This window comes from Pseudophryne corroboree, chromosome 7 (assembly GCF_028390025.1).
Source record: "Pseudophryne corroboree isolate aPseCor3 chromosome 7, aPseCor3.hap2, whole genome shotgun sequence".
Taxonomy (NCBI): Eukaryota; Metazoa; Chordata; class Amphibia; order Anura; family Myobatrachidae; genus Pseudophryne; species Pseudophryne corroboree.
This window is the reverse complement of record NC_086450.1, coordinates 285,705,114-285,731,417: the sequence shown is the minus strand read 5'-3', so window position 1 is coordinate 285,731,417 and position 26,304 is coordinate 285,705,114. Positions and strand designations below refer to the sequence as shown.

General features: G+C 45.2%; 1 protein-coding gene across 7 annotated transcripts in view; it reads right to left on the bottom strand.

The window, feature by feature from the left end:
• Positions 1-26,304, bottom strand: part of DHRS7B (dehydrogenase/reductase 7B) — a 290,811-nt gene that overhangs the window by 67,436 nt on the left and 197,071 nt on the right. For 6 of the 7 annotated variants that reach the window (XM_063934184.1, XM_063934178.1, XM_063934181.1 and 3 more), the window contains exon 5: positions 25,636-25,728. The exons of the other annotated variant lie outside the window; for it this stretch is intronic. In XM_063934184.1, the coding sequence (XP_063790254.1) occupies positions 25,636-25,728 (93 nt within the window). The remainder of the gene's footprint in view (positions 1-25,635; positions 25,729-26,304) is intronic. 7 annotated transcript variants of the gene reach the window in all.

Sequence of the window (26,304 nt, the reverse complement as noted above, 5' to 3'; positions counted from 1 at the left end):
ACACCAGCACACCAATGCTGCAGAGCCCCAGTGAGGCTGTCAGCGTTTTTTATATAGATATATCAGTGAAACTGTTTTAGCTAGGATTCCCATAGAGGAATATTGTGCACAAATAGCAGCTTTCCCCCTACTCAAACACCCTGTACAAGTGATCCAGCGTGTGACAGACCGGAGGAGCTGTGTGAGGCTGCTGCTTATGCAGAGGAAGGCGCCAAAATGCCGCTGAGCCTGCTCTGATATAGCTCCGCCCCCCCGTAATGGCGCCGAAGCTACTGTACCTATTTATACTGGCTATGTCTCCTAAATGCGCTGTAGTGTCAAATAGATGTTAAGTAAAGCAAATGTCAGCTAGTATCACAAAGGGGTTACAGCGGGTCCCCTGTAGGAGGGACCCGTATGCCTCACCCGCACCATGAACCGGGGGACCCCGCTAGCGGGATCTCCGGTTTGTACTCCCCACCGACGAACACCTTCAGGCAGCGTTAGGGGTGTGCTGCATGCTGCGACAGCTAAGGCGCAGTGCCCCGCTGAACAAACTGCCCCTCAAGACGATAGTCCTGCAGCGCGGAAGCGGCACTGCACCTCATGAGGCCGGTGACCACCCCCCCCCCTCCCCACCTAACTCCCACGGCGCAGGTATGCTGTTGCCCAAACAGCATACTGAAAATAATAAGGTTTTAAAAGAAAACTGTAGAAATCTCTCTAGAGTGTGCATCCTATCCTGAGAGCACATTTTTCTAAACTGCCCGTGGGAGGGGGCATAGCGGGGAGGAGTCAGCACACCCAGTGGAAGAAATGTAAAGTGCACTGGCTCCTTTGGACCCCGTCTATACCCATCGTACTAATGTGTCCCCAATATCCCTTATGGATGCTAGAGAAAAGCAGTGTAAGCTCAATGGGTGTAGATTTAGTTTGAAGTGAATCAAAAGCATAGATAAAGTGGGTGCAGAAATGTATTTGGTCTGTAAGAAATGAGAGGATTGAGAGAGGGTTAAAAAGCAATGGTAACTCAGAAAGAACTTTTAAGTGTAAGTAAAATTGCATTGGTGCAGCTGTGCATAAAAAACAAATTACAAAATTACAGATAAAAGCATTTGTTGGTAAAATGGATGTTTTTTTAAATGTCCAAGTAAGGTAGTTTCGTGCTATATACACAAACAGGTGTGTAGAAAAATGTGTGAATATGTCACAACCAGGTTATAATGATTGCAATAGTTCTGAATAGGCCATTACCCAGCAAATCACATTAATAATTGCCTGTATTAATAAAGTGAAAGTTGTGAAAGCAATAATAATAATAAGCATAATGAAATATGATCACCTTCTGGCAGACAGTGGGCATGTAGAACCATTAAGTACACCTGTATTAAAGGTTGAGTAACCAAAATGGTGGGTCACCCAAAAGACAGTAATCCTGGTAATACCTAAGAAAATCGCACAGTAAATAAACACATCAGACGGTTCTGCTTTAGTGGATGAAGATTAGGGAGAGAAAAATGTGTGTCCAGAAGACCACTGTATTCCATTTGGTATCTGCTGCCCAACCATGTACCCAAGGTAGTGAAAGGCTAGGTGACCGTACCAGAGATGAAATAGAGTTCTGGATGAAGGAAAACTAAGGCTATTGAATATGCTGTCACTAGAGTGTTCCACAGTGACCCCTGTTGGGGAAAACTAGTGCAGTGGAAACTGGGTGCCCCTTCGTGATGAAAGTTTATGTGAAAATATACGTTATGGTAAGAATTTACAGTTGATAACTGTATTTCTCCTATGTCCACAGGTTTCCACAGGATAACAATGGGGATATGATGGAGCGACAGCGGATTGGCACCAAACGATCACAAGCTTTCAGTCCTCCCAGGATGCAACGGGCCCGTCCCTGGCTCAGGCAACTCAGTTGGATTCCAAAAGCATTTAGGCAGGAGCATTATGCAGAACCCTATTCAGGCGAGAAGAACACACATGCACACCCTTCCATGCAAGAGGGAAGAGTTTAGTGAGTATAAAGATCCTTAAATCTGGTGCGTCAGGGTGGGATCCCTGTGGAAACCTGTGGACATAGGAGAAATACAGTTATCAACAGTAAGTTCTTACCATATCGTATATTTCTCCGGCTGGGTCCACAGGTTATCCACAGGATAACAATGGGATTTCCCAAAGCAGTCTTTAGTGGTGGGGATGCTCCTGATTAGACAGGAGAACCTTACGCCCGAATTCAGCGTCATGAGAGGCAAAAGAATCCAAGGCATAACGTCTAATGAATGTGTTAATGGAAGTCTATGTGGCTGCCTTACATATCTGTTCTGTTGAAGCACCATGGGTTTTTGCCCATGAAGGACCTACCTTACGTGTAGAGTGAGCAGAGACATTAGCCGGAACAGGGAGATCAGCTTGAGAGTAAGCTTCTGAAATCGTCATTCGAAGCCATCTTGCTAGAGTCTGTTTAGTAGCAGGCCATCTCCTCTTATGAAATCTGTAGAGAATGAAGAGACACTGTCTTTCTGATGGCACTGGTACGATCCACATAGATTCTTACTGGCCGGACTACGTCCAGCGACGCTTCTCCCCCAGAAAGTCCCGATACCTGAAAAGCCGGGACTACAATTTCTTCATTAAGGTGGAATTTAGATACCACCTTAGGAAGATAACCAGACCTAGTTCTGAGAACTGATTTGTCTGGATAAAAAAATTCAGAAAAGGAAATTTACATGACAGTGCTCCTAAATCTGATACTCTTCTAGCTGATGCCATAGTCAGTAGAAAGAGAACTTTAGCTGTCAACCATTTAAGATCCACTTTATCGAGTGGTTCAAACGGAGCACCTTGAAGGGCTTTGAGAACCAGACTTAAATCCCAAGGCACTGCAGGAGGAACAAAAGGCATTGAATGTGCAGCATTCCCTGGAAAAAAGTATGCACATCCTGTAAGTTTGCAATTTTCTTTTGAAACCATACAGTCAATGCTGATACTTGCACTCTCAAGGAAGCCACCTTCAAACCCTTATCCATTTCCTGCCTGAAGGAAATCTAAGACCCTGGATACTCTAAAAGATTTTGGGTCCATACTTTTTTCAATGCACCAATGAATATATGCTTGCCATATTCGGTGATAAATGCAAGCTGAGAAGGGTTTCCTTGCTCTGAGCCTAGTTTGAATTACCTGTTGTGAGAATCCTCTTGACTTCAGGATAGAGGTTTCAAAAGCCTCGCCGTCAAAGACAGTTGATCACAGATGCCTGTAATAACAAGGACCCTGCATCAGTAGATCTGGACGTTGAGGGAGCAGAATTGGGGCATCCATCGACATCCTCTGCAGATCTATGTACCAATGCCTTCTGGGCCAAGCCGGAGCTATTAAAATCACGGCCCCCTTTACTTGCTTTATTTTCCTCACCACCCTGGGTAACAGGGTGAACGGAGGAAACAGATAAGCCAGATGAACGTCCCATTACACCGACAAAGCGTCCACAAAGATCGCTCTGGGATCCTTTGTTCTTGACCCGTATAAGGGTACTTTGTTGTTCAGACAGGACGCTGTGAGATCTATCTCTGACAAACCCCACTTGTCTACTACAGTATGGAAGACCTCCGGGTGTAGAGCCCATTCGCTTGCTTGAATGGTGTGTCGACTGAGAAAGTCCGCTTCCCAGTTTAGGACTCCTGGAACGAACACTGCGGACAATACTGGAAGATGTAGTTCTTCCCACTTTAGTATGTGACATACCTCCTTCATTGCTTTTTGGCTGCGAGTTCCTCCCTGATGGTTGAGGTACGCTACTGCCGTTGCATTGTCCGATCGGATCTGGACTGGTTTTCCTTGCAGAATGTCCTTTGCCTGAATCAGTGCCATGTATATGGCCCGAAGTTCCAACATTGGTAGGCAACTTTCTTCTGTGGTCCACTGTCCCTGGAACCATAATTTTCCGGACACTGCTCCCCAGCCCTGAAGACTGGTATCTGTTGTCAGGATCTCCCAATCTGATATCCAAAAGGGTCTCCCCTTGTCTAGATGGGATGTCTGCAGCCACCAGGCTAACAACCTTTTTACCTTTATTGGAAGTACTGTACCATCGTCTGTTTCTTTATTGTCTGATGTACTCCATTCCATCTGGCCAGAATCAGACGCAGTGGTCTTGAGTGGAATTGTGCATACTCCACCATGTCGGATGTATGACACCATCAAACCCATCACTTGCATTGCTGCATGAATTGATATTGTTTGACTGTGTAACAACTCCTGAATCATTAACTGCACCTTGGATATTTTGTTCCGAGGTAAGAATATTTTCTGCAGACTTGAATCCAATACAGCCCCCAAGTGAATCATCCGTTGTGACGGAATCAGAGATGACTTTGCCCAATTTACGAGCCATCCGTGCTTCCGTAGACAAGTTATTGTCTGTTGGAGATGGCTCAGGAGCAGTTCCTGGGATTTTCCCAGGATTAACAGATCGTCGAGGTATGGAAAAATTCTTATCCCCTGCTTGCGGAGATAAGCTGCCATAACCACCATAATCTTGGTAAATAATCTGGGGGCTGTGGCTAACCACAAACTTGGTATCTGCACACTCTTATAGTACTAAAATATCATGGGTATATGTAATTCATCAATATATACCCACTTGATGGAAACCCCTTTTCCCAAATAGTTAACAATGTTATTGTATAAGGGGGGTGCTGTCAACTACAGTGTATATGAACAAGAATTTGAGAGGAAAAACAAGAGGAAATCTGCACTGTTGACGCACTGAACAGAATTAATTAATCATAAAATATAACCTTTATTAAGTATGTATTAAAATTGGATATATATTAGTGTTATTATCCCAAACTGCAGTGAAACATAAAGGTTAAAATCACAAAACTAACATATATGTGAATAAAGAAAATAAAGAAATGTGAAGAAGAATTTAAAAAGCGTGTCCACGTGTGGTTATTTTTGAAGGCACAACCCTCACAAGGTTGTTTATATAAATATATATGTTGCTAATAATCACTTTTTAGCGTAATATTATTTAATAGCTGTTTATGTCTACATCGTCTGGTGCCACTGGGTCTTGTCCTATACACTCCCTTCACTCAATAGGGGTCACCTCCCGGGAAGCCATCCCCATTGGCGAAATTGTGGGGGTGAATGGGTATGACAGATAAGCTGACCTCCAATTGTGGGATATTTTGGTAATTGGGGATCACTATTTCTCTATGTCCCCTAAGGCCATATTCCTAAATCCAATGCCACTGGAGGATAACTTTCCATATATCAGATAAGGAATCACTTAATAAATAAATCTCCAGACATCATGGAAAAGTCATATTTATTCATATCCAGGAGGAAAAATTAATTGCTTTAATTTAGCCGTTTAGGTATAGTTAATTGGCAAGATATACCAATAGGTGGGGTTGCCTTAAGGAATATAGCAATTCCAATTCTCATATAAATAGCAACCTATGATATATAACATTTCATATAGGTCAAACACACGCGGACACGCCGTGCCCTACACGCGTGTTTCACTGCATCTATGGCAGCTTCGTCAGGGAGCAAAAAAAGTGGAACACTAACGTATTGATCGATCTTGGAAGTGGGGTGAGTCTCGCTGTATCCCACTCTACTGAGTACGGGTTATACAGCACTAAATTTCTATCTACTTTTTGTCAGTATGAATAGTTAAGTTTTAGTGCCTATTGCATATGAGTCTGTGTACATTACTGTGGTTTTCTTCGCAATGCGTCTGAATACGTTAAAGATCTGTATAGAACAGAATTCAGTAATATGTACTCCTACATACTTTGAAATGTATTGTAGTTGATAATATGCTCATATGACTCGTATAACGTGATTGACTGCTAGTGTGAATGCTGACTTTATATATGTTTGTTAGTGGTTTCTTCTGAGCCTCAATGCGGGTGCATAGGTTATGGTCAGATGATATCACTTTAACATAGTAAAGTGATAACAGGCACAAATCGTGTAGTATTCTGTGAAAAACTGATTATTTATCATGTCTAAGAGCGGCAAAGGTGACGAGGTTACATTAACAGTAACACCAACACTCATAACATGTTTGTCTTTCAAAGTGGGATTACCTTGGGCTATGTTTGCACAGACCTTGTCCAGTATAGCTGAACGGGTAATCCCTACAACTTTAATACCAGGAGTAGGGTACACTGTTAACCTATACATGCAGCTCCCTTCTTACGGTATAGCCCCAACAGCTTCTCCAAGGAAGCAAGCTGATAAACAGAGTGTAAATATATCATCTAATTCACAGGCTACACAGGATGATACATCAGATGATAGCACTATATACTCTGCTTCAGCATATGAAGAACAGGTAGAGGTTATCAGCTCAGACGCAGGGACGTGCGGTGAGCTAAATGGCTCAGGAGGCACTGGCTAACCCCAGAGCCAGATTTACATGCAATATATGAGCTAAAGCGTACATCTGGGCATTATACACAGGTGCAGAATTATCAACTCCTTGAAATTTTGTGAGTTTTGATCAGAGATGTGTGGAAAAGATACACAGGTGAGGCACTGCCTCCCCTGCCATAGACTTTTTACTCCAGAGTTTGGGCTATAAAAATCATTAGAATAATGCAAAGAAGATATTTCAAACAAATGATCAGTATTTTTCATATATTTTATTCAGTCAAAACTCTGGTTTAAACGTAAGTATGACAGGAAAGGCTGTGCCTCACCCCACCGCACGTCACTGCTCGGCGGGAGGATATAGCTTTATTAATTGGTGCAATGAAGGCTATTCTGTCCTTAGAGGATTCAGTAGCGCCGGTGTTAAAAAATTATGCACCTGTGTTTAAACGTCCCAAAACAGTTAGGGTCGAGTTTTCGGGGTCAGATCAGCTGACGGAAATCATGGAGGAAGCTTGGGCTACACCCAATAAAAAATATAGAATACCAAAAAAATGGGATTCCTATTACCTTTTCCAACTGGGGACTGTTTAAAAAGAGAAGTGCCTCCTAAGGTAGATACGCACGTCATTCGATTAGTGCGAAAATCTGTATTGACTTTACCGTTAACATCATTAAATGATGTCACAGACAGAAGAGTGGATGGGTTTTTGAAAACCATATTTTCTGTCACAGACAGAAGAGTGGATGGGTTTTTGAAAACCATATTTTCTCTGTCAGGGGCAGTCATAAGGCCAGCTATGGCTTCAGCCTGGATGGCAAAGGCGGTAGCTGAATGGGCTGACGTACTGGAAGACTGGCTTTCAGCACCTACTAGGGAACAGGAATTCCATACAGCTCATATGAAGCAAGTTGCGGTATTCTTAGAGGAAGCGGCAATAGATATGGGTACTATTGCTTCCAAAGCATCAGCCTTAATGGTAGCTGCTCGCAGAGCAATTTGGCTATGTACATGGAAAGCTTATTCAGAATCTAAGAAGGTTCTGGAATCGTTGCCTTTTGTTGGAAATATTGTTTGGTAAGGAATTGACAGATATTCTGGAGTCAGAAGCAGAATCCAAGAAGGTCAGGTTTCCTGCCAATTATAACCCCAGACCTAGGGGCTTGGGTTTTCGGCCATTTCGATCGCAAGGAAAAACAAAAGGAAAAAGTGAATCTAAGCAGCCCCAATATAATAAGTTGGGTAAGGCAAAGAAGCAATGGGCCACCAGAGGGCCAGCTTCCAAACCAGAACATAAGCCATCAGCCTGATGGTGCGGGCCTCCGCCTGGGGGACTCCAGGGTAGGGGGCCGACTTCTTCAGTTTACACACATATGGCAGCAGTCAACAACAGATGCTTAGGTGCAAGAAGCGGTATCTCTGGGTTATGTTTTCCCTCTCAAGAAGCGGCCTCCTCGAAGATTCTTCTGCACCAGTCCGTCTCGAATAGAGGCGAAGGCCAGAGCTCTGCAAGAAGCAGTTCAGAAATTGCTTCAGTCAGGAGTAATTATTCCAGTACCCCCTGCACAACGGGGACAGGGTTTTCACTCCAACCTGTTTTTGGTTCAGAAGACAAATGGGTCGTTCTGGCCCATTCTCATTCTCAAAATGTTAAACAAATACATTTGGGTACCACGGTTCCACATGGAGACGTTACGCTCCATAGTTTTGCCCATGGAACCAGGGGATTACATGGCATCTCTGGATATACAGGATGCTTACCTGCATGTTCCTATAGCATTGTCTCATCAGTGTTACCTCAGGTTCACTGTCCTCCAGCAACATTTTCAGTTCCAGGCTTTACCCTTTGGGTTAGCCACAGCCAGAATTTGAGAGGAAAAACAAGAGGAAATCTGCACTGTTGACGCACTGAACAGAATGAATTAATCATAAAATATAACCTTTATTAAGTATGTATTAAAATTGGATATATATTAGTGTTATTATCCCAAACTGCAGTGAAACATAAAGGTTAAAATCACAAAACTAACATATATGTGAATAAAGAAAATAAAGAAATGTGAAGAAGAATTTAAAAAGCGTGTCCACGTGTGGTTATTTTTGAAGGCACAACCAGAGTGGATCCAGACGCTACTAGTGTACACTGCCGCTCCGGTAACTTTTAGTGAACACAGACGTACTGTGTATGCAGACGCACGGATCATACAGACACCAGTACTGCGACCAAGTCTCCTCACGGTAGCGCTTAGTGTACACAGACGCAGCGGCTATGCTGTGACCGAGACACCTCGTGGTAGCGTCTGAGACGGAAGTGAGGCAATCAGTTCATGGCGGGAGACCGACGGAAACTGGTCATGAACTGGGGGAGGGGCGACCAGGAGAGCGTCTGAATCCCCACCGCTGACATCAACCCTAGGGATCGCAGCCTCATGCTAATCCTGGTGCTTTATAATCCCTAAGGCCTAGCGCTGGAGCACCCGTGGTGGCGGCGCGCCAGCTACTGTTTGGTAGTCTCCTCCCAATACAATGCGGCTGTGTCCGTTATTACGCTTCTAAGTGGAACCGATGCCTTACCTTCTCCCCGTGCTCCGGCCACAGCCTGGTAACGTCTACTGGACCTGCTAGTATATCCGACACAGACGCCCGTCGAGACAGCACTTGTACCGTGGGTAAGCGTTATTGCGACCCGGCGGAGAGTTGTTGGATTGACTCTTTCCAATACATGTATTAGGAGAAAACCATTCAGAAAACGTAGTAAGACTATAAAAATAAAATAAGAAAGCTTAGGGCTGCCATTCTGTTTTAACACAGCAGCCCTGTGACCATGGTCCGGCTCCTGCCGCACCAAACAAAAAACTGATTTGCCTGAGCCAGTGGGCGGGGATATATGGACGGGCCCGTTGCATCCTGGGAGGACTGAAAGCTTGTGATCGTTTGGTGCCAATCCGTTGTTGCTCCATCATATCCCATTGTTATCCTGTGGATAAATTGTGGACCCTATCGGAGAATAAGAATTGAGAGTAATAGGCCAATTCACAGATGTGTGGTCAAATATAAAGTGCAAATTACAAGACTGTAGTATAAGTAGCACAACAGGTCAATAAGGGAATATGATCACTGTGAAATTAGATATCAGGACTGAAAAGAATATGTATGATATATATAATAAGATTTGAAACCTACCGGTAAATCTTTTTCTCCTAGTCCGTAGAGGATGCTGGGGACTCCGTAAGGACCATGGGGGTATAGACGGGCTCCGCAGGAGACATGGGCACTCTAAGACTTTAGATGGGTGTGAACTGGCTCCTCCCTCTATGCCCCTCCTCCAGACCTCAGTTAAAGACCTGTGCCCAGAGGAGACTGACAGTACGAGGAAAGGATTTTTGTTAATCTAAGGGCGAGATACATACCAGCCCACACCATATCAGTTAACAGCATATACCAAACCAGTTAATAGCATCAGCCAGAGACTGATCTCAACTGTAACATAACCCTTATGTAAGCAACAACTATATACAAGCCTTGCAGAAATAGTCCGCACTGGGATCCTCTACGGACTAGGAGAAAAAGATTTACCGGTAGGTTTAAAATCTTATTTTCTCTTACGTTGGACGTGCAGCACTCCCTTTACAAAAGTCTGGATTTCTGGGAGAGAAGCCAATTCCTTCTGAAAGAATATAGATTAGGCCGAAATCTGCACCTAACTTAAGGCCCATATCCACTCCTGTCTGTAGAAAGTGGAGAAAACGACCCAGTTGAAAATCTTCCGTAGGAGCATTCTTGGCTTCACACCAAGATACATATTTCCTCCAGATACGGTGATAATGCTTCGCCGTTACCTCCTTCCTAGCTCTGATTAGAGTAGGGATGACTTCCCCCGGAATACCTTTCCTAGCTAGGATTTGGTGTTCAATCGCCATGCCGTCCAACGTAACCGCGGTAAGTCTTGAAACACACAGGGCCCCTGTTGTAACAGGTCCTCCCTGGGAGGAAGAGGCCACAGATCTTCTGTGAGCATTTCCTGAAGATCTGAATACCAGGCCCTTCGATGCCAATCTAGAACAATGAGTATTGTCTGCACTCTTGTTCGTCTTATGATTCTCAATATTTTTGAGATGAGTGGCAGTGGAGGAAACACATAGACCGACTGAAACACCCACGGTGTCACTAGGGCGTCCACCGCCACTGCCTGAGGGTTCCTCGACCTAGAACATTACGTCCGAAGCTTTTTGTTGAGGCGTGACGCCATCATGTCTATTTGAGGAAGTCCCCAACGACTTCTTACCTCTGCAAAGACTTCTTGATGAAGTCCCCACTCTCCTGGATGGAGATAGTGTCTGCTGAGGAAGTCTGCTTCCCAGTTGTCTACTCCCGGAATGAAGACTGCTGACAGAGCGCTTACATGATTTTCCGCCCAGCGAAGAATCCTGGTGGCTTCTGCCATTGCTGCTCTGCTCCTTGTCCCGCCTTGGCGGTTTACATGCGCCACTGCTGTGACGTTGTCTGACTGAATCAGAACGGGTAGGTTGCGAAGGAGACTCTCCGCTTGTTGTAGGCCGTTGTATATGGCCCTTAATTCCAGCACATTGATGTGTAGACAAGCCTCCTGGCTTGACCATATTCCCTGAAAATTTCTCCTTTGCTTGACTACTCCCCATCCTCGGAGGCTCGCGTCCGTGGTCACAAGAACCCAATCTTGAATGCCGAACCTGCGACCCTCTAGAAGGTGAGCACTCTGAAGCCACCACAGGAGAGATACCCTGGCCCTGGGGGACAGGTTTATCCTCCGATGCATTTGTAGATGGGACCCTGACCACTTGTCCAGAAGGTCCCACTGAAAAGTTGTCGCATGGAACCTGCCGAACGGAATGGCCTCGTAGGCCGCCACCATCTTTCCCAATACTCGAGTGCATTGATGAACTGACACTCTTTTTGGTTTTAGCAGGTCCTTGACCATGTTCTGGAGTTCCTGGGCTTTTTCCATTGGGAGAAAAACCCTCTTTTTTTCCGTGTCCAGAACCATGCCCAAAAATGCCAGCCGAGTCGTCGGGACTAACTGCGACTTTGGCAGATTTAGAATCCAGCCGTGTTGTTGTAATACTCTCAGGGAGAGAGATACGCTTTTCAGTAACTGATCTCTTGATCTTGCCTTTATCAGGAGATCGTCCAAGTATGGGATAATTGTGACTCCTTGCTTTCGCAGGAGCACCATCATTTCTGCCATTACCTTGGTGAAAATTCTCGGGGCCGTGGAAAGCCCAAACGGCAACGTCTGAAACTGATAATGACAATCCCTCTACAGCGAATCTCAGGTATGCTTGATGAGGCGGATATATGGGGACATGAAGGTATGCATCCTTTATGTCTAGTGACACCATAAAATCCCCCCCTTCCAGGCTGGAGATAACTGCCCGGAGAGATTCCATCTTGAATTTGAACCTTTTCAAATATAGGTTCAGGGATTTTAGATTCAGAATTGGTCTGACCGAGCCATCCGGCTTCGGGACCACAAATAGGGTTGAATAAAACCCTTTCCCCTGTTGCACTAGGGGAACCTTTATAATCACCTGCTGTTGACACAGCTTTTGTATGGCAACTGAAACTATTTCCCTCTCTGGGGGAGAAGGTGGCAAGGCCGATTTGAAAAATCGTTGTGGAGGCACCTCTTCGAACTCCAGTTTGTAGCCTTGGGATACAATTTCAACCACCCAAGGATCCAAATCCGACTGAACCCAGACTTGGCTGAAGAGCCGAAGACGTTCTCCCACCTGTGTGGACTCCCTCAGCGGAGCCCCAGCGTCATGCGGTGGATTTTGTAGAGGCCGGGGAGGACTTCTGTTCCTGGGAACTAGCCATAGCTGGTGTTCTTTTCCCTCTACCTCTGGCGAGGAAGTTAGAGCCCCGACCCTTTCTGAACTTATGCGACCGAAAGGACTGCATCTGGTATTGAGGTGTTTTCTTTTGCTGTGGGGGAACGTAAGGCAAAAAAGAAGACTTACCCGCGGTAGCTGTGGAAATCAGGTACGCGAGGCCCTCCCCAAATAAAATTTCACCCTTGTAAGGTAAAGCCTCCATATGTCTCTTTGAATCAGCATCACCTGTCCATTGACGGGTCCACAGGGACCTTCTAGCAGAAACTGCCATGGCATTGGCTCTTGAACCCAACAGCCCAATATCTCTCGCAGCCTCTCTCATATACAACGCTGCGTCCTTAATGTGACCCAAGGTCAACAAAATACTATCTTTATCTAGGGTGTCAATGTCAGATGACAAGTTATCAGTCTATGCTGCAATTGCGCTACCCACTGATAAAGCTGATTATCTTTACAGGAATGAAAGCTATACCTTAAACAAACCTTTAGCCGCTGCGGCCGCTATACTTAATTCACACTCTACGCACCTTTTACGCTATTAGCGTACAGAGTCCCGTACAGTGTACGGACTTTGCGTACACACGCCGCGCTGACGGTACAAAGTACTCACAGCGCGTACACACCCAGAGATACACTTTAAACCTTCTACAGCAATGCAATAATAATACACTTTAAACCTTAGCAGGGCAATGAGGACACGACACCAATTGTGATTTTACCGCTGGGTTCCGGACACCACAGTGGATTATTTCTGAAAGGGGGTTTACAATACAAATTATACACTACAATACAAGAAAATATAACAGAATAATGGCTACAGTCAATGTACATACGTGATTGGAATCGCTTGCGCTACCTGGCCCGGTCCTCGGTCATCTGATAGATAACTTTGTGAGTCTTCTTCCAGGCCAGGCTGCAGCAGGCTTTATTTATACAATTCTTCCAAAAGCAATACAATGGATAATGTAATCCCTTTGTCCATTGGACACAGAAATGCACTTTAACAGTACAGGAGAGGTCATAGGTTGATTTGAAAAGGTAGGCGATGTCTTTCTCAACTGCTCTTGTGGGTGGTCTCCTCTGGATTCCCGCCGCATACATAATATACAGTAAATACAGTTTATATCTATATTCTGCCCATAAATATCCGCTGGAACATGCGATCTTCCGCAGGCCAACACCGGAATGTTACCCTTAAAATACCATACAGCTGGATACCAAACACCACCTTATAACCTTAGTCTGTCCCCTCTTATCCTGTAAAGGTGAATCCCTTTGTTCTGCAACCATTTAAACAGCTATAACTTTCTGATGTGGTGCAAGGAGACTATGTGTACATTGTGTGCTATTTGGATTAAATATGTAATGTGTTCTGATGGCCCTCCATGCGTACACAAACTTTGCCGTAAATACCCATACCACGCGCCGATGCGCAGGACCGCGGGAGCGACCATACGCAAAGTGCGGACATGTGCACGCACGGCAGAACAAGTGCACGCGCAGTGGGCATGTGTGTGCAGTTTGTACGTGATGTGTGTTCTGTAATATTTTTCGACTTTGACACCACCCATGCCGACGCTACTGCCGTATGCGTATAAATTGATTTTAAGGTGGTTTCCTGCCTGCGATACGCAGGATCCTTGAGGGCTGCCGTGTCCGGGGACGGTAGTGCAACCTTTTTGGACAAGCGCGTTAAGGCCTTGTCCATCGTTGGCGAGGATTCCCACCATAACCTATCCTTTGAGGGGGAAAGGATACGCCATAATAATTCTCTTGGGAACCTGCAGTCTCTTGTCTGGAGTTTCCCACGACTTTTCAAATAAAGCGTTCAGCTCATGGGATGGGGGAAACGTTACCTCAGGTTTCTTTTCCTTAAACATGCAGACCCTCGTGTCAGGGACAGCGGGGTCCTCTGTGATATGCAAAACATCTTTCATTGCAATAATCATATATTGAATACTCTTGGCCACCCTTGGGTGTAACCTTGCATCAACATAGTCGACACTGGAGTCGGAATCCATGTCGGTATCAGTGTCTACAATCTGGGAAAAGGGACGTTTATGGGACCCTGAGGGGTCTTGTGACACAGCCAAAGCCATGGATTGACTCCCTGCTTTTTCCTTGGACTCTGCTTTGTCCAATCTCTTATGTAATAAGGTCACACTAGCATTTAAAACATTCCACATATCCAACCAATCAGGTGTCGGCTGTGCCGATGGAGACACCACCACCATCTGCTCTGTATCCTCCCTCGACGAGCCTTCCGCTTCAGACATGTCGACACACACGTACTGACACCCCCACACACACTGGGATTTATGAATATGGGGACAGCCCCCCAATAAGGCCCTTTGGAGAGACAGAGAGAGAGTATGCCAGCACACACCCAGCTCCCCTAGATACTGAAAACAAAGTCTCAGCCTGTACAGCGCTTTATATATATATATATATATATATATATATATATATAATTTGCACCAAATAAATGTGCCCCTCCCTCGCTTTTTTCCCCTGTTACTTGTTCAGCAGGGGAGAGTCCGGGAGCAGCTTCTCTGCAGCATGCTGTGGAGAAAATGGCGCTGGTTAGTGCTGGAGGATCAAGCCCCACCCCCTCGATGGCGGGCTTCGGTCCCGCTCAATTTTTTTTATACTGGCGGGGGTTTTATAATATACTGTCTCCGCAGTATCTAATAAAGGTGCCAGTTTTATGTGAGGTCATTCTTGCTGCCCAGGGCGCACCCGCCCCTGCACCCTTGCTGTGCCTTGTGTGTGTGTAGGAGTATTGGAGCACAGCGCGACCGCTGCGCGGTACCTCTCTGAAGAACTGAAGTTTTCTGCCGCCTTTGACGTCTTCTTACTTCATATACTTACCCGGCTTCTATCTTCCGGCTCTGTGAGGAGGACGGCGGCGCGGCTCCGGGACGAACAGCGAGGACGACACCTGTGTTCCGACCCTCTGGAGCTAATGGTGTCCAGTAGCCTAAGAAGCAGAGCCCATCAGTCCAGGAAAGTGGGTCTGCTTCTCTCCCCTCAGTCCCACGAGGCAGGGAGCCTGTTGCCAGCAGTGCTCCATGAAAATAAGAAACCTAACAAAAGTCTTTTCAGAGAAACTCAGTAGAGCTCCCCTGCAGTGCATCCAGTCTCCTCTGGGCACAGGATCTAACTGAGGTCTGGAGGAGGGGCATAGAGGGAGGAGCCAGTTCACAGCCATCTAAAGTCTTAGAGTGCTCATGTCTCCTGCGGAGCCAGTCTATACCCCATGGTCCTAACGGAGTCCCCAGCATCCTCTAGGACGTAAGATAAATATATATATATATATATATATATATATATATATATATATATATATATATATATATATATACACATACACACACACATAGATAGATATATATATATATATATCTATCTATCGTGAAAAAAGAAAAAATACTGCGCCACAGGTGGAAATAAAGTCCTTTTTTAACCCAACAGATATGGCTAAGCTATATCAAACACTCCCTGTCTGTAGGGCGTCAGCTGGTCCCCCAAATAAAATCGGGATGGTAAACCCCTGAAATGATTTGTGTTTATGAAAGGAAGGGATGGGGGGTAGCGACCAATGGTGTCTATAAATAATTACAAGATATTTACAAAATATATGTAAAATATAGACATTTATTTAAAATTTTTAACAAAACTTTTTCTAAAAATGGGATAAAAAGCAAATACACATTCATATAAAAGCAATAAAGTGCAAAAGTAATAAAGTGCTTATCTGAGTCAGAAGTCAATTGGATGCCCAACGCGTTTCGTCATAGAGACTTCATCAAGGGGTCTATACCCCATGGTCCTAACGGAGTCCCCAGCATCCTCTAGGACGTAAGATAAATATATATATATATATATATATATATATATATATATATACACACACACACATACATTATATATATATATATATATATATATATATATATACACACAATGAGAAAAGTATGTAGTGCCTGCACACTGAGTGCTTATTGTTTGGGCGAGCTGCTGCAGCCTTTTTGAAGCAGATTGGGATAGGATGATGCTGCGCTCAACCTCTTAAGTGTTGTGCAGACTATGTTTATTCAGGGATGTATTATTTAAACGTGTAAAAAGCTAGAGAAATGTATATCACAAATGTGGTTGGTTGCAATGAGAGATTGACCAGAATATGCACAATGGTAACGTAACGATCAAATACTTGGCTCAAGGATATTATCATAAGGTGGTACCCCACAGTAAGGTGGTACACTACAGTACCCTGTATTTCCAGGTGGGCTCCAATCCAAGTACTAACAGAGCCCAACATGGTATATCTTCCACGATCGGATGGCATCTGGCATATCCAATGTGGTATGACTGTAGGCAAGTGTGCCCACCAAATATACCGAAAAGGTAATGCTATGCCATGTATAAAAAATGGAGCTCTCATTCTCTAGATATGTGAAATGTGAACATGTGCAAATGAGAGGTCCTGATTAAAAAACATCTCAAACATGGAAGGAGATTTCCAGAGTGCTAATAGTAATGTGTGCAACTAACACACATTACTGAACCCTGCATGAGCTAGTGTGAATGGAGGTAGTCATCAGCAGACTTATTTCCGATGTGTGTACAGAGGTTCTCAAACGCGGTCCTCAAGGCACCCCATCGATCCAGGCTTAAAGTTTATCCATGCTGAGCCATGGCTATGCCTAAATCCTGGATCGTTGGGGTGTCTTGAGGACCGCGTTTGAGAACCTCTGCGATATATAAATTTTACAGCCATCAACAAAATATTACTAAATGCATTGGCTCGTTTCGTAGCATGAGGACTTCTTCAAGGGGATGAAGTCCTCATGCTAGGACGAAACGCGTTGGGACAGGGACTTGATGCTTACCCCTTGGACTTCCTACTTGCGGACAGATAAGCCGTTTTTTAATTTCAATCCTGTACGTTTGATACCTGCTATTACAGATAGAGAATCTGCCTGAATATTCTTTTAATCTATGGTTTTTCCGTATGTGGACAGATAAGCTGTTTATAATTTTTAATCCTATACGTGCGCTACCTACATTTATGACCAGACGAGCTGTTTTTTAAATTGTCTATACCTGCCACCTGCGTTTGTGGCAGGATTGTTGTTTAATAAATTGTTACTGTTTTTACTGTTTTTATTACATCAAATTATTGGAACCGGTAAAGTTCCTAATGCTTGTATCTTTGAAAAACGTCTGAAAACAGTACACACTATGTTGCTTTTCTCTAACGTCCTAGTGGATGCTGGGGACTCCGAAAGGACCATGGGGAATAGCGGCTCCGCAGGAGACTGGGCACAAAGTAAAAGCTTTAGGACTAGCTGGTGTGCACTGGCTCCTCCCCCTATGACCCTCCTCCAAGCCTCAGTTAAGATTTTGTGCCCGAACGAGAAGGGTGCAATCTAGGTGGCTCTCCTGAGCTGCTTAGAGTAAAAGTTTAAATAGGTTTTTTTATTTTCAGTGAGACCTGCTGGCAACAGGCTCACTGCATCGAGGGACTAAGGGGAGAAGAAGGGAACTCACCTGCGTGCAGAGTGGATTGGGCTTCTTAGGCTACTGGACATTAGCTCCAGAGGGACGATCACAGGCCTAGCCATGGATGGGTCCCGGAGCCGCGCCGCCGGCCCCCTTACAGAGCCAGAAGACTGAAGAGGTCCGGAAAATCGGCGGCAGAAGACGTCCTGTCTTCAATAAGGTAGCGCACAGCACCGCAGCTGTGCGCCATTGCTCTCAGCACACTTCACACTCCGGTCACTGAGGGTGCAGGGCGCTGGGGGGGGGGCGCCCTGAGACGCAATAAAAACACCTTAGATGGCAAAAAATACATCACATATAGCTCCTGGGCTATATGGATGTATTTAACCCCTGCCAGTTTTCCACAAAAAAGCGGGAGAAAGGCCGCCGAAAAAGGGGCGGAGCCTATCTCCTCAGCACACAAGCGCCATTTTTTCCTCACAGTTGGAGGAAGGCTCCCTGACTCTCCCCTGCAGTCCTGCACTACAGAAACAGGGTAAAACAAGAGAGGGGGGGCACTAAATTGGCATATTAATATATACAGCAGCTATATTAGGGAAAAACACTTATATAAGGTTATCCCTGTATATATAGCGCTCTGGTGTGTGCTGGCAAACTCTCCCTCTGTCTCCCCAAAGGGCTAGTGGGGTCCTGTCCTCTATCAGAGCATTCCCTGTGTGTGTGCTGTGTGTCGGTACGCTGTGTCGACATGTATGAGGAGGAAAATGGTGTGGAGGCGGAGCAATTGCCTGTGTTAGTGATGTCACCCCCTAGGGAGTCGACACCTGACTGGATGGTCTTATGGAAAGAATTACGTGATAGTGTCGGCACTTTACAAAAGACTGTTGACGACATGAGACAGCCGGCAAATCAGTTAATACCTGTACAGGCGTCTCAAACACCGTCAGGGGCTATAAAACGCCCGTTACCTCAGGTCGATACAGACACTGACACGGACACTGACTCCAGTGTCGACGGTGAGGAAACAAACGTATTTTCCAGTAGGGCCACACGTTACATGATCACGGCAATGAAGGAGGTTTTGAACATTTCTGATACTACAAGTACCACAAAAAAGGGTATTATGTGGGGTGTGAAAAAACTACCCGTAGTTTTTCCTGAATCAGATGAATTAAATGAGGTGTGTGATGAAGCGTGGGTTTCCCCCGATAAAAAACTGCTAATTTCTAAAAAATTATTGGCATTATACCCTTTCCCGCCAGAGGTTAGGGCGCGTTGGGAAACACCCCCTAGCGTAGATAAGGCGCTCACACGCTTATCAAAACAAGTGGCGTTACCGTCCCCTGATACGGCCGCCCTCAAGGAACCAGCTGATAGGAAGCTGGAAAATATCCTTAAAAAGTATATACACACATACTGGTATTATACTGCGACCAGCAATCGCCTCAGCCTGGATGTGCAGTGCTGGGGTGGCTTGGTCGGATTCCCTGACTGAAAATATTGATACCCTGGACAGGGACAATATATTATTGACTATAGAGCATTTAAAGGATGCATTTCTATATATGCGAGATGCACAGAGGGATATTTGCACTCTGGCATCAAGAGTAAGTGCGATGTCCATTTCTGCCAGAAGAGGATTATGGACGCGACAGTGGTCAGGGGATGCGGATTCCAAACGGCATATGGAAGTATTGCCGTATAAAGGGGAGGAGTTATTTGGGGTAGGTCTATCGGACCTGGTGGCCACGGCAACGGCTGGAAAATCCACCTTTTTACCCCAAGTCACCTCGCAGCAGAAAAAGATACCGTCTTTTCAGGCTCAGTCCTTTCGTCCCCATAAGGGCAAGCGGGCAAAAGGCCACTCATATCTGCCCCGGAGCAGAGGAAGGGGAAAAAGACTGCAGCAAACAGCCTCTTCCCACGAACAGAAGAGGAGTAAAGACTATACTCGTGGCTCCGGATTGGCCAAGAAGGACTTGGTACCCGGAAATTCAAGAGATGCTCACGGAAGACCCGTGGCCTCTACCTCTAAGAAAGGACCTGCTCCAGCAGGGACCATGTCTGTTCCAAGACTTACCGCGGCTGCGTTTGACGGCATGGCGGTTGAACGCCGGATCCTGAAGGAAAAAGGCATTCCGGATGAAGTCATCCCTACCCTGATCAAAGCCAGGAAGGATGTAACCATACAACATTATCACCGTATTTGGCGTAAATATGTTGCGTGGTGCGAGGCCAGGAAGGCCCCTACAGAGGAATTTCAACTGGGTCGTTTCCTGCATTTCCTGCAAACAGGACTGTCTATGGGCCTCAAATTAGGGTCCATTAAGGTTCAAATTTCGGCCCTGTCAATATTCTTCCAAAAAGAACTGGCTTCTGTTCCTGAAGTTCAGACGTTTGTCAAGGGAGTACTGCATATACAGCCTCCTTTTGTGCCTCCAGTGGCACCTTGGGATCTCAATGTAGTTTTGGGATTCCTAAAATCACATTGGTTTGAACCACTCACCACTGTGGACTTAAAATATCTCACATGGAAAGTGGTAGTGCTGTTAGCCCTGGCTTCAGCCAGGCGTGTCTCAGAATTGGCGGCTTTATCCTATAAAAGCCCTTACCTAATTTTTCATACGGACAGGGCAGAATTGAGGACTCGTCCTCAATTTCTTCCTAAGGTGGTTTCAGCATTTCACTTAAACCAGCCTATTGTGGTGCCTGCGGCTACTAGGGACTTGGAGGATTCCAAGTTGCTGGACGTAGTCAGGGCCCTGAAAATATATGTTTCCAGGACGGCTGGAGTCAGAAAATCTGATTCGCTGTTTATCCTGTATGCACCCAACAAGCTGGGTGCTCCTGCTTCTAAGCAGACGATTGCTCGTTGGATTTGTAGTACAATTCAGCTTGCACATTCTGTGGCAGGCCTGCCACAGCCAAAATCTGTAAAAGCCCATTCCACACGGAAAGTGGGCTCATCTTGGGCAGCTGCCCGAGGGGTCTCGGCTTTACAACTTTGCCGAGCAGCTACTTGGTCAGGGGCAAACACGTTTGCTAAATTCTACAAATTTGATACCCTGGCTAAGGAGGACCTGGAGTTCTCTCATTCGGTGCTGCAGAGTCATCCGCACTCTCCCGCCCGTTTGGGAGCTTTGGTACAATCCCCATGGTCCTTTCGGAGTCCCCAGCATCCACTAGGACGTTAGAGAAAATAAGAATTTACTTACCGATAATTCTATTTCTCATAGTCCGTAGTGGATGCTGGGCGCCCATCCCAAGTGCGGATTGTCTGCATTACTTGTACATAGTTATTGTTACAAAAATCGGGTTATTGTTGTTGTGAGCCATCTATTCAGAGGCTCCTTCTGTTATCATGCTGTTAACTGGGTTCAGATCACAAGTTGTACGGTGTGATTGGTGTGGCTGGTATGAGTCTTACCCGGGATTCAAAATCCTTCCTTATTGTGTACGCTCGTCCGGGCACAGTATCCTAACTGAGGCTTGGAGGAGGGTCATAGGGGGAGTAGCCAGTGCACACCAGCTAGTCCTAAATCTTTTACTTTGTGCCCAGTCTCCTGCGGAGCCGCTATTCCCCATGGTCCTTTCGGAGTCCCCAGCATCCACTACGGACTATGAGAAATAGAATTATCGGTAAGTAAATTCTTATTTTATCTCTCTTTTACATGTTTTACTTCTGAGAATCATCAAGCTGAAAGTTTTATGAGCTAAGTTATCTTTTATATATAGATTTCCACACTAACACTATTAGGCGCTCTTATTTACTTCATTTATATATATATATATATATATATATATATATATATATATATATAATATAGTGTTCACTCTAGCCTTCTTTCACGGGGCGCTGCGCCCTGCCCCTTTTCTGAGTGGCAGAATGCGCCCTGCCCGTTTGTGCCCGCCCTGCCGCCCTGCTGATTACTAAAGGACTGCCTACTCACCGCCGCGCCGGGTGCGCTGTCACTGCCTCCTGCTCCTCCCCACCACTCTGTCACATCACGCTGTCACTGCCCTCTGCTCCTCCCCGCCGCTCTGTCACATCGCGCTGTCACTGCCCCCTGCTCCTCCCCGCCGCTCTGTCCCGCCGCGCTGTCACTGCCCCCTGCTCCTCCCCACCGCTCTGTCACATCACGCTGTCACTGCCCTCTGCTCCTCCCCGCCGCTCTGTCACATAGCGCTGTCACTGCCCCCTGCTCCTCCCCGCCGCGCTGTCACTGCCCCCTGCAGCTGCCTTAGGCTTGTCGCGCTGATGCGCTGGCTGAAGGGAATCTGGTAAGCTAAGGAGGGCTGGGTTTGCTTCTCCCGCCGAGGCAAACCCAGCCCTCCCTCCTCTGTGTGCATGGATCAATGTGGTGGCCATTTTTAACCAGCTCCGCGGTGTGTGAGGGGGGACCAGCGCAATCAACTCCCGCAGCATCAGCCCCCAGTAAGTAAAATTGGCACAAAAAAAGCAGAGATCAAAAATGTACCCTACCTGGTGCAGTGTGTCTCAGTGCTCTCTACCTGGTGCAGTGTGTCTCAGTGCTCTCTACCTGGTGCAGTGTGTCTCAGTGCTCTCTACCTGGTGCAGTGTGTCTCAGTGCTCTCTACCTGGTGCAGTGTCTCAGTGCTCTCTACCTGGTGCAATGTTTCTCAGTGCTCTCTACCTGGTGCAGTGTGTCTCAGTGCTCTCTACCTGGTGCAATGTTTCTAAGTGCGCTCTACCTGGTGCAATGTGTATAACGTGCTCTCTACCTGGTGCAATGTGTATAACGTGCTCTCTACCTGGTGCAATGCGTATAATGTGCTCTCTACCTTGTGCAATGTTAATCAGTGCTTTCTACCTGGTGCAATGTGTATAACGTGCTCTCTACCTGGTGCAATGTTTTTCAGTGCTCTCTACCTGGTGCAATGTGTATAACGTGCTCTCTACCTGGTGCAATGTTTTTCAGTGCTCTCTACCTGGTGCAATGTTTTTCAGTGCTCTCTACCTGGTGCAATGTGTATAACGTGCTCTCTACCTGGTGCAATGTGTATAACGTGCTCTCTACCTGGTGCAATGTGTATAACGTGCTCTCTACCTGGTGCAATGCGTATAATGTGCTCTCTACCTTGTGCAATGTTAATCAGTGCTTTCTACCTGGTGCAATGTGTATAACGTGCTCTCTACCTGGTGCTATGTTTTTCAGTGCTCTCTACTTGGTGCAATGTGTATAATGTGCTCTCTACCTGGTGCAATGTGTATAACGTGCTCTCTACCTGGTGCAATGCGTATAATGTGCTCTCTACCTTGTGCAATGTTAATCAGTGCTTTCTACCTGGTGCAATGTGTATAACGTGCTCTCTACCTGGTGCAATGTTTTTCAGTGCTCTCTACCTGGTGCAATGTGTATAACGTGCTCTCTACCTGGTGCAATGTTTCTCAGTGCTCTCTACGTGGTGTAATGTTTCTTAGTGCTCTGTATCTGGTGCATTGTGTATAACGTGCTCTGCCTGGCGCAAAGTGTAGAATTTGCTCTATCTGGCGCAATATGTATAACGTGATCTACCTGTCGCAGTGTGTATAGGAGGCTCTACCTGGTGCAGTGAGTATTAGCTGCACTACTCTGTGGTGTAATGTGAATTGCCACTATTATGTGGCCGTGCTCCTTCCCCATGAAAAACAGCGCTCCTAAATTTTTCGCCGGGCACTGTCCATTCTTTGGCCTTTCAGAATGGGAGGACCAAGCATTATAGTATGTACCTAATTATGCCCTTCTAAATGAAAAATGTGCCCTCCCGAATGAAAAATGTGCCCTCCCGAATTAAAAATGTGCCCTCCCCGTGATCAGCACCCTGCCCTAAAAAAATCCTAGAGTGAACACTATATATATATATATATATATATATATATATATATATATATATATATATATATATATATATATATATATATATATATATATATATATATATTACAGCACCTGAAAGTGCAGGAGGAAAAGCCAATACAGTTAAGGATTATATAAAAAGTACTCCGATGGTAATTAAAAGAAGAAAAAAATCAAGGTTTTATTAATAAACATATAGTAAAACAATTATTTGCAACAATCTTGGACCCTTCGACAACACAGCATCAATTGCCACAATGTTCTACACAATATCCATTGAGCCTCCGATCTTATTCCTGGAAACAGTTCTCCCCATACAGTAACAGCAGTCTTTAGTTAATTGATTGCCTTTGTGTACTATTATTTAAGGTGTATATCCAAACATTAATTGATATTTCCACATAGCCGTTAACTGATTTCATGCAGTGTTTAAATATTTGACCTGTGCGGTAAACCAACTGGGAGCAAGCAGGCTTCCAGAGTCAGTAATTTTACCTGGATCGCCAGACTGCAGAAGCTCACTGGTGGAATACCGATGGTGGCTGTGCTTAAGAAATCTCCCAAGTGTCCTCAGGTAGAATGCCGCTAAGTCTTCTAGAAATGTACCGGCAGGTGCAACTGCCGGAATGTGTCCTCTGCTGTTAACGAGTACATTGCCACTCAATCTATGCAGTATTCTGGTGTTGGAGGGTGTCCGCTGCTCACTTCGAATTCCAGGACAGATGAGGCAGGGGTAGGTTCTAACGCGTTTTGTCACTTCTGACGTGACTTTTTCAAAAGCATTTGAAAAAGTCAAGTTAGGGGGTTTTCATATGACTGAGGTATGCAGGGTTGGAGCGCAACACAAAATTCACCACTTTGGAAGCATAGGGCACGTGCAAATGAGGAGGATGACTAGAAGTTAGCAGGAATTCACAGACGCTGCATCGCAAAACTCTGCATATGAGCGAAAGGGATCCGGTCTTTAGGTCGAAACTGTTTAGGTCAACGACCGTTGGTCGACAGTAAGTAGGTCGTCATGGTTTCTAGGTTGACAGGGACTCTAGGCTGATATGTTCTAGGTCGTCATGACAAAAGGTTGACAAGAGTTTTTCACTTTTGTTCTTAATTTTTTTTAAACTTTTCCTACTTTACGATCCACGTTGACTACAATTGGGAACGGTAACATGTGCCGAGCGCAGCAGTAGCGGAGTGAGACACCTTGCCTGAAGCGAGCCATGCGAGGGGACACACTGCATTAATTGGGGTTCCCGGTCACTGTACGGGGAAAATGACATCCAAAAAAGTAAAAAAAAACTTGTCGACCTTTTCTCACGTAGACCTGCAGTCCCTGTCGACCTAGAAATAATGTGGACCTACTTACTGTTGCCAATAGATGTCGACCTAGACGCTGTCGACCTAAGTCTAATCTACCTAACATACAGATGGGTCCATGTTTATCTTGACCTTTAATAGGATTAACTGAGACTGGGCAGTCGGATTTAAACCCCTGCTGTATTGTTCTCTGTATTGTATTGCAGCCGAGAACAATAGATGAAGGGTTTATGTTAATAAACCATGTTGTGCCTAGGCGCAGCAAATTAGCCAAGATAACCGTGGACCCATCTGTACCACACCCGAGCAAACATACACAATTTTTCCATGTACGCTTTTTTAAGAAACATCTACCAGATTTACTTGTAATGCTGCATCAGGCTGTTTGCATCAATTTCCATTTTACTGAACCCTGCCTATGTGAGAATGCCCTACCCACCCCAGTTTCCCCTATCTGAATGCTATCAAGGTATATGCAATCAGAATGCGTTTGACACTGCTTTTCTATACTAATTTGCTGAGCCTGCGCAGTGCAAATTCAGGCAAGGTACGCTACACAAATTAGCATATATTTCTGATACAATTCCAGTGTCTCATTCCTGGCTTTCCTCTGGATGCCAAGTACTGAAATTAATTGTGTTAATAATTAAATTCACACAGATTTCATACTACAGAACCCAACAATCTTGACAGGTACAATTTGTGTACTTACATGCAGATCTGAAAGGGATACTTATTTTTCCTTGAACACTGCTGATTGCAACAATATGTCCTTTTTTATTCTTGATCATTGATGGTAGAAGAGCTTAAACACACAAAAAAAAAAATTCAACTGATGCCTGGGCACTCACTTAACTATGGTAATTTAATTGAACATATATTTTTATGTACATTACATTTTTTTTTCAATACTATTGGTCATTATTTGTCTATTTTTTATGTTTACTATCGTGTCGTCTAGTATATTTTTAATCCTTTTGCATAAAAAAATTAAATTTATGGTAGATTTACCATTGTTAACGCTCTTTCTGCGAGGTACATTGGGTTCCACAGGGAAACAAACATCGGGATGTAAAGTGGCTCTTGATCCAGAGGCACCAACAGGCTAAATCTTTAGGCTGTCCCATAATGCATTGGGGCCTCCTCAATAACACCGCCTCCAGGCACTGTGAGCTCAGTATCGTTAACCATTCCAATGCAGAAGCAGGTAAGAGAGAATGTAGAAGTTAGTCACATAGAACCACATTCTCACAACAGGAGAAGAGACCAGCAGCTAATGCCATACAAACCCACAGAAGCTAAGTGCACCTCGCAGAAAGAGTTAACAATGGTAAATCTACCATAACTCTCCTTTTCTGCAACAGGTTACATTGGTTTCCAC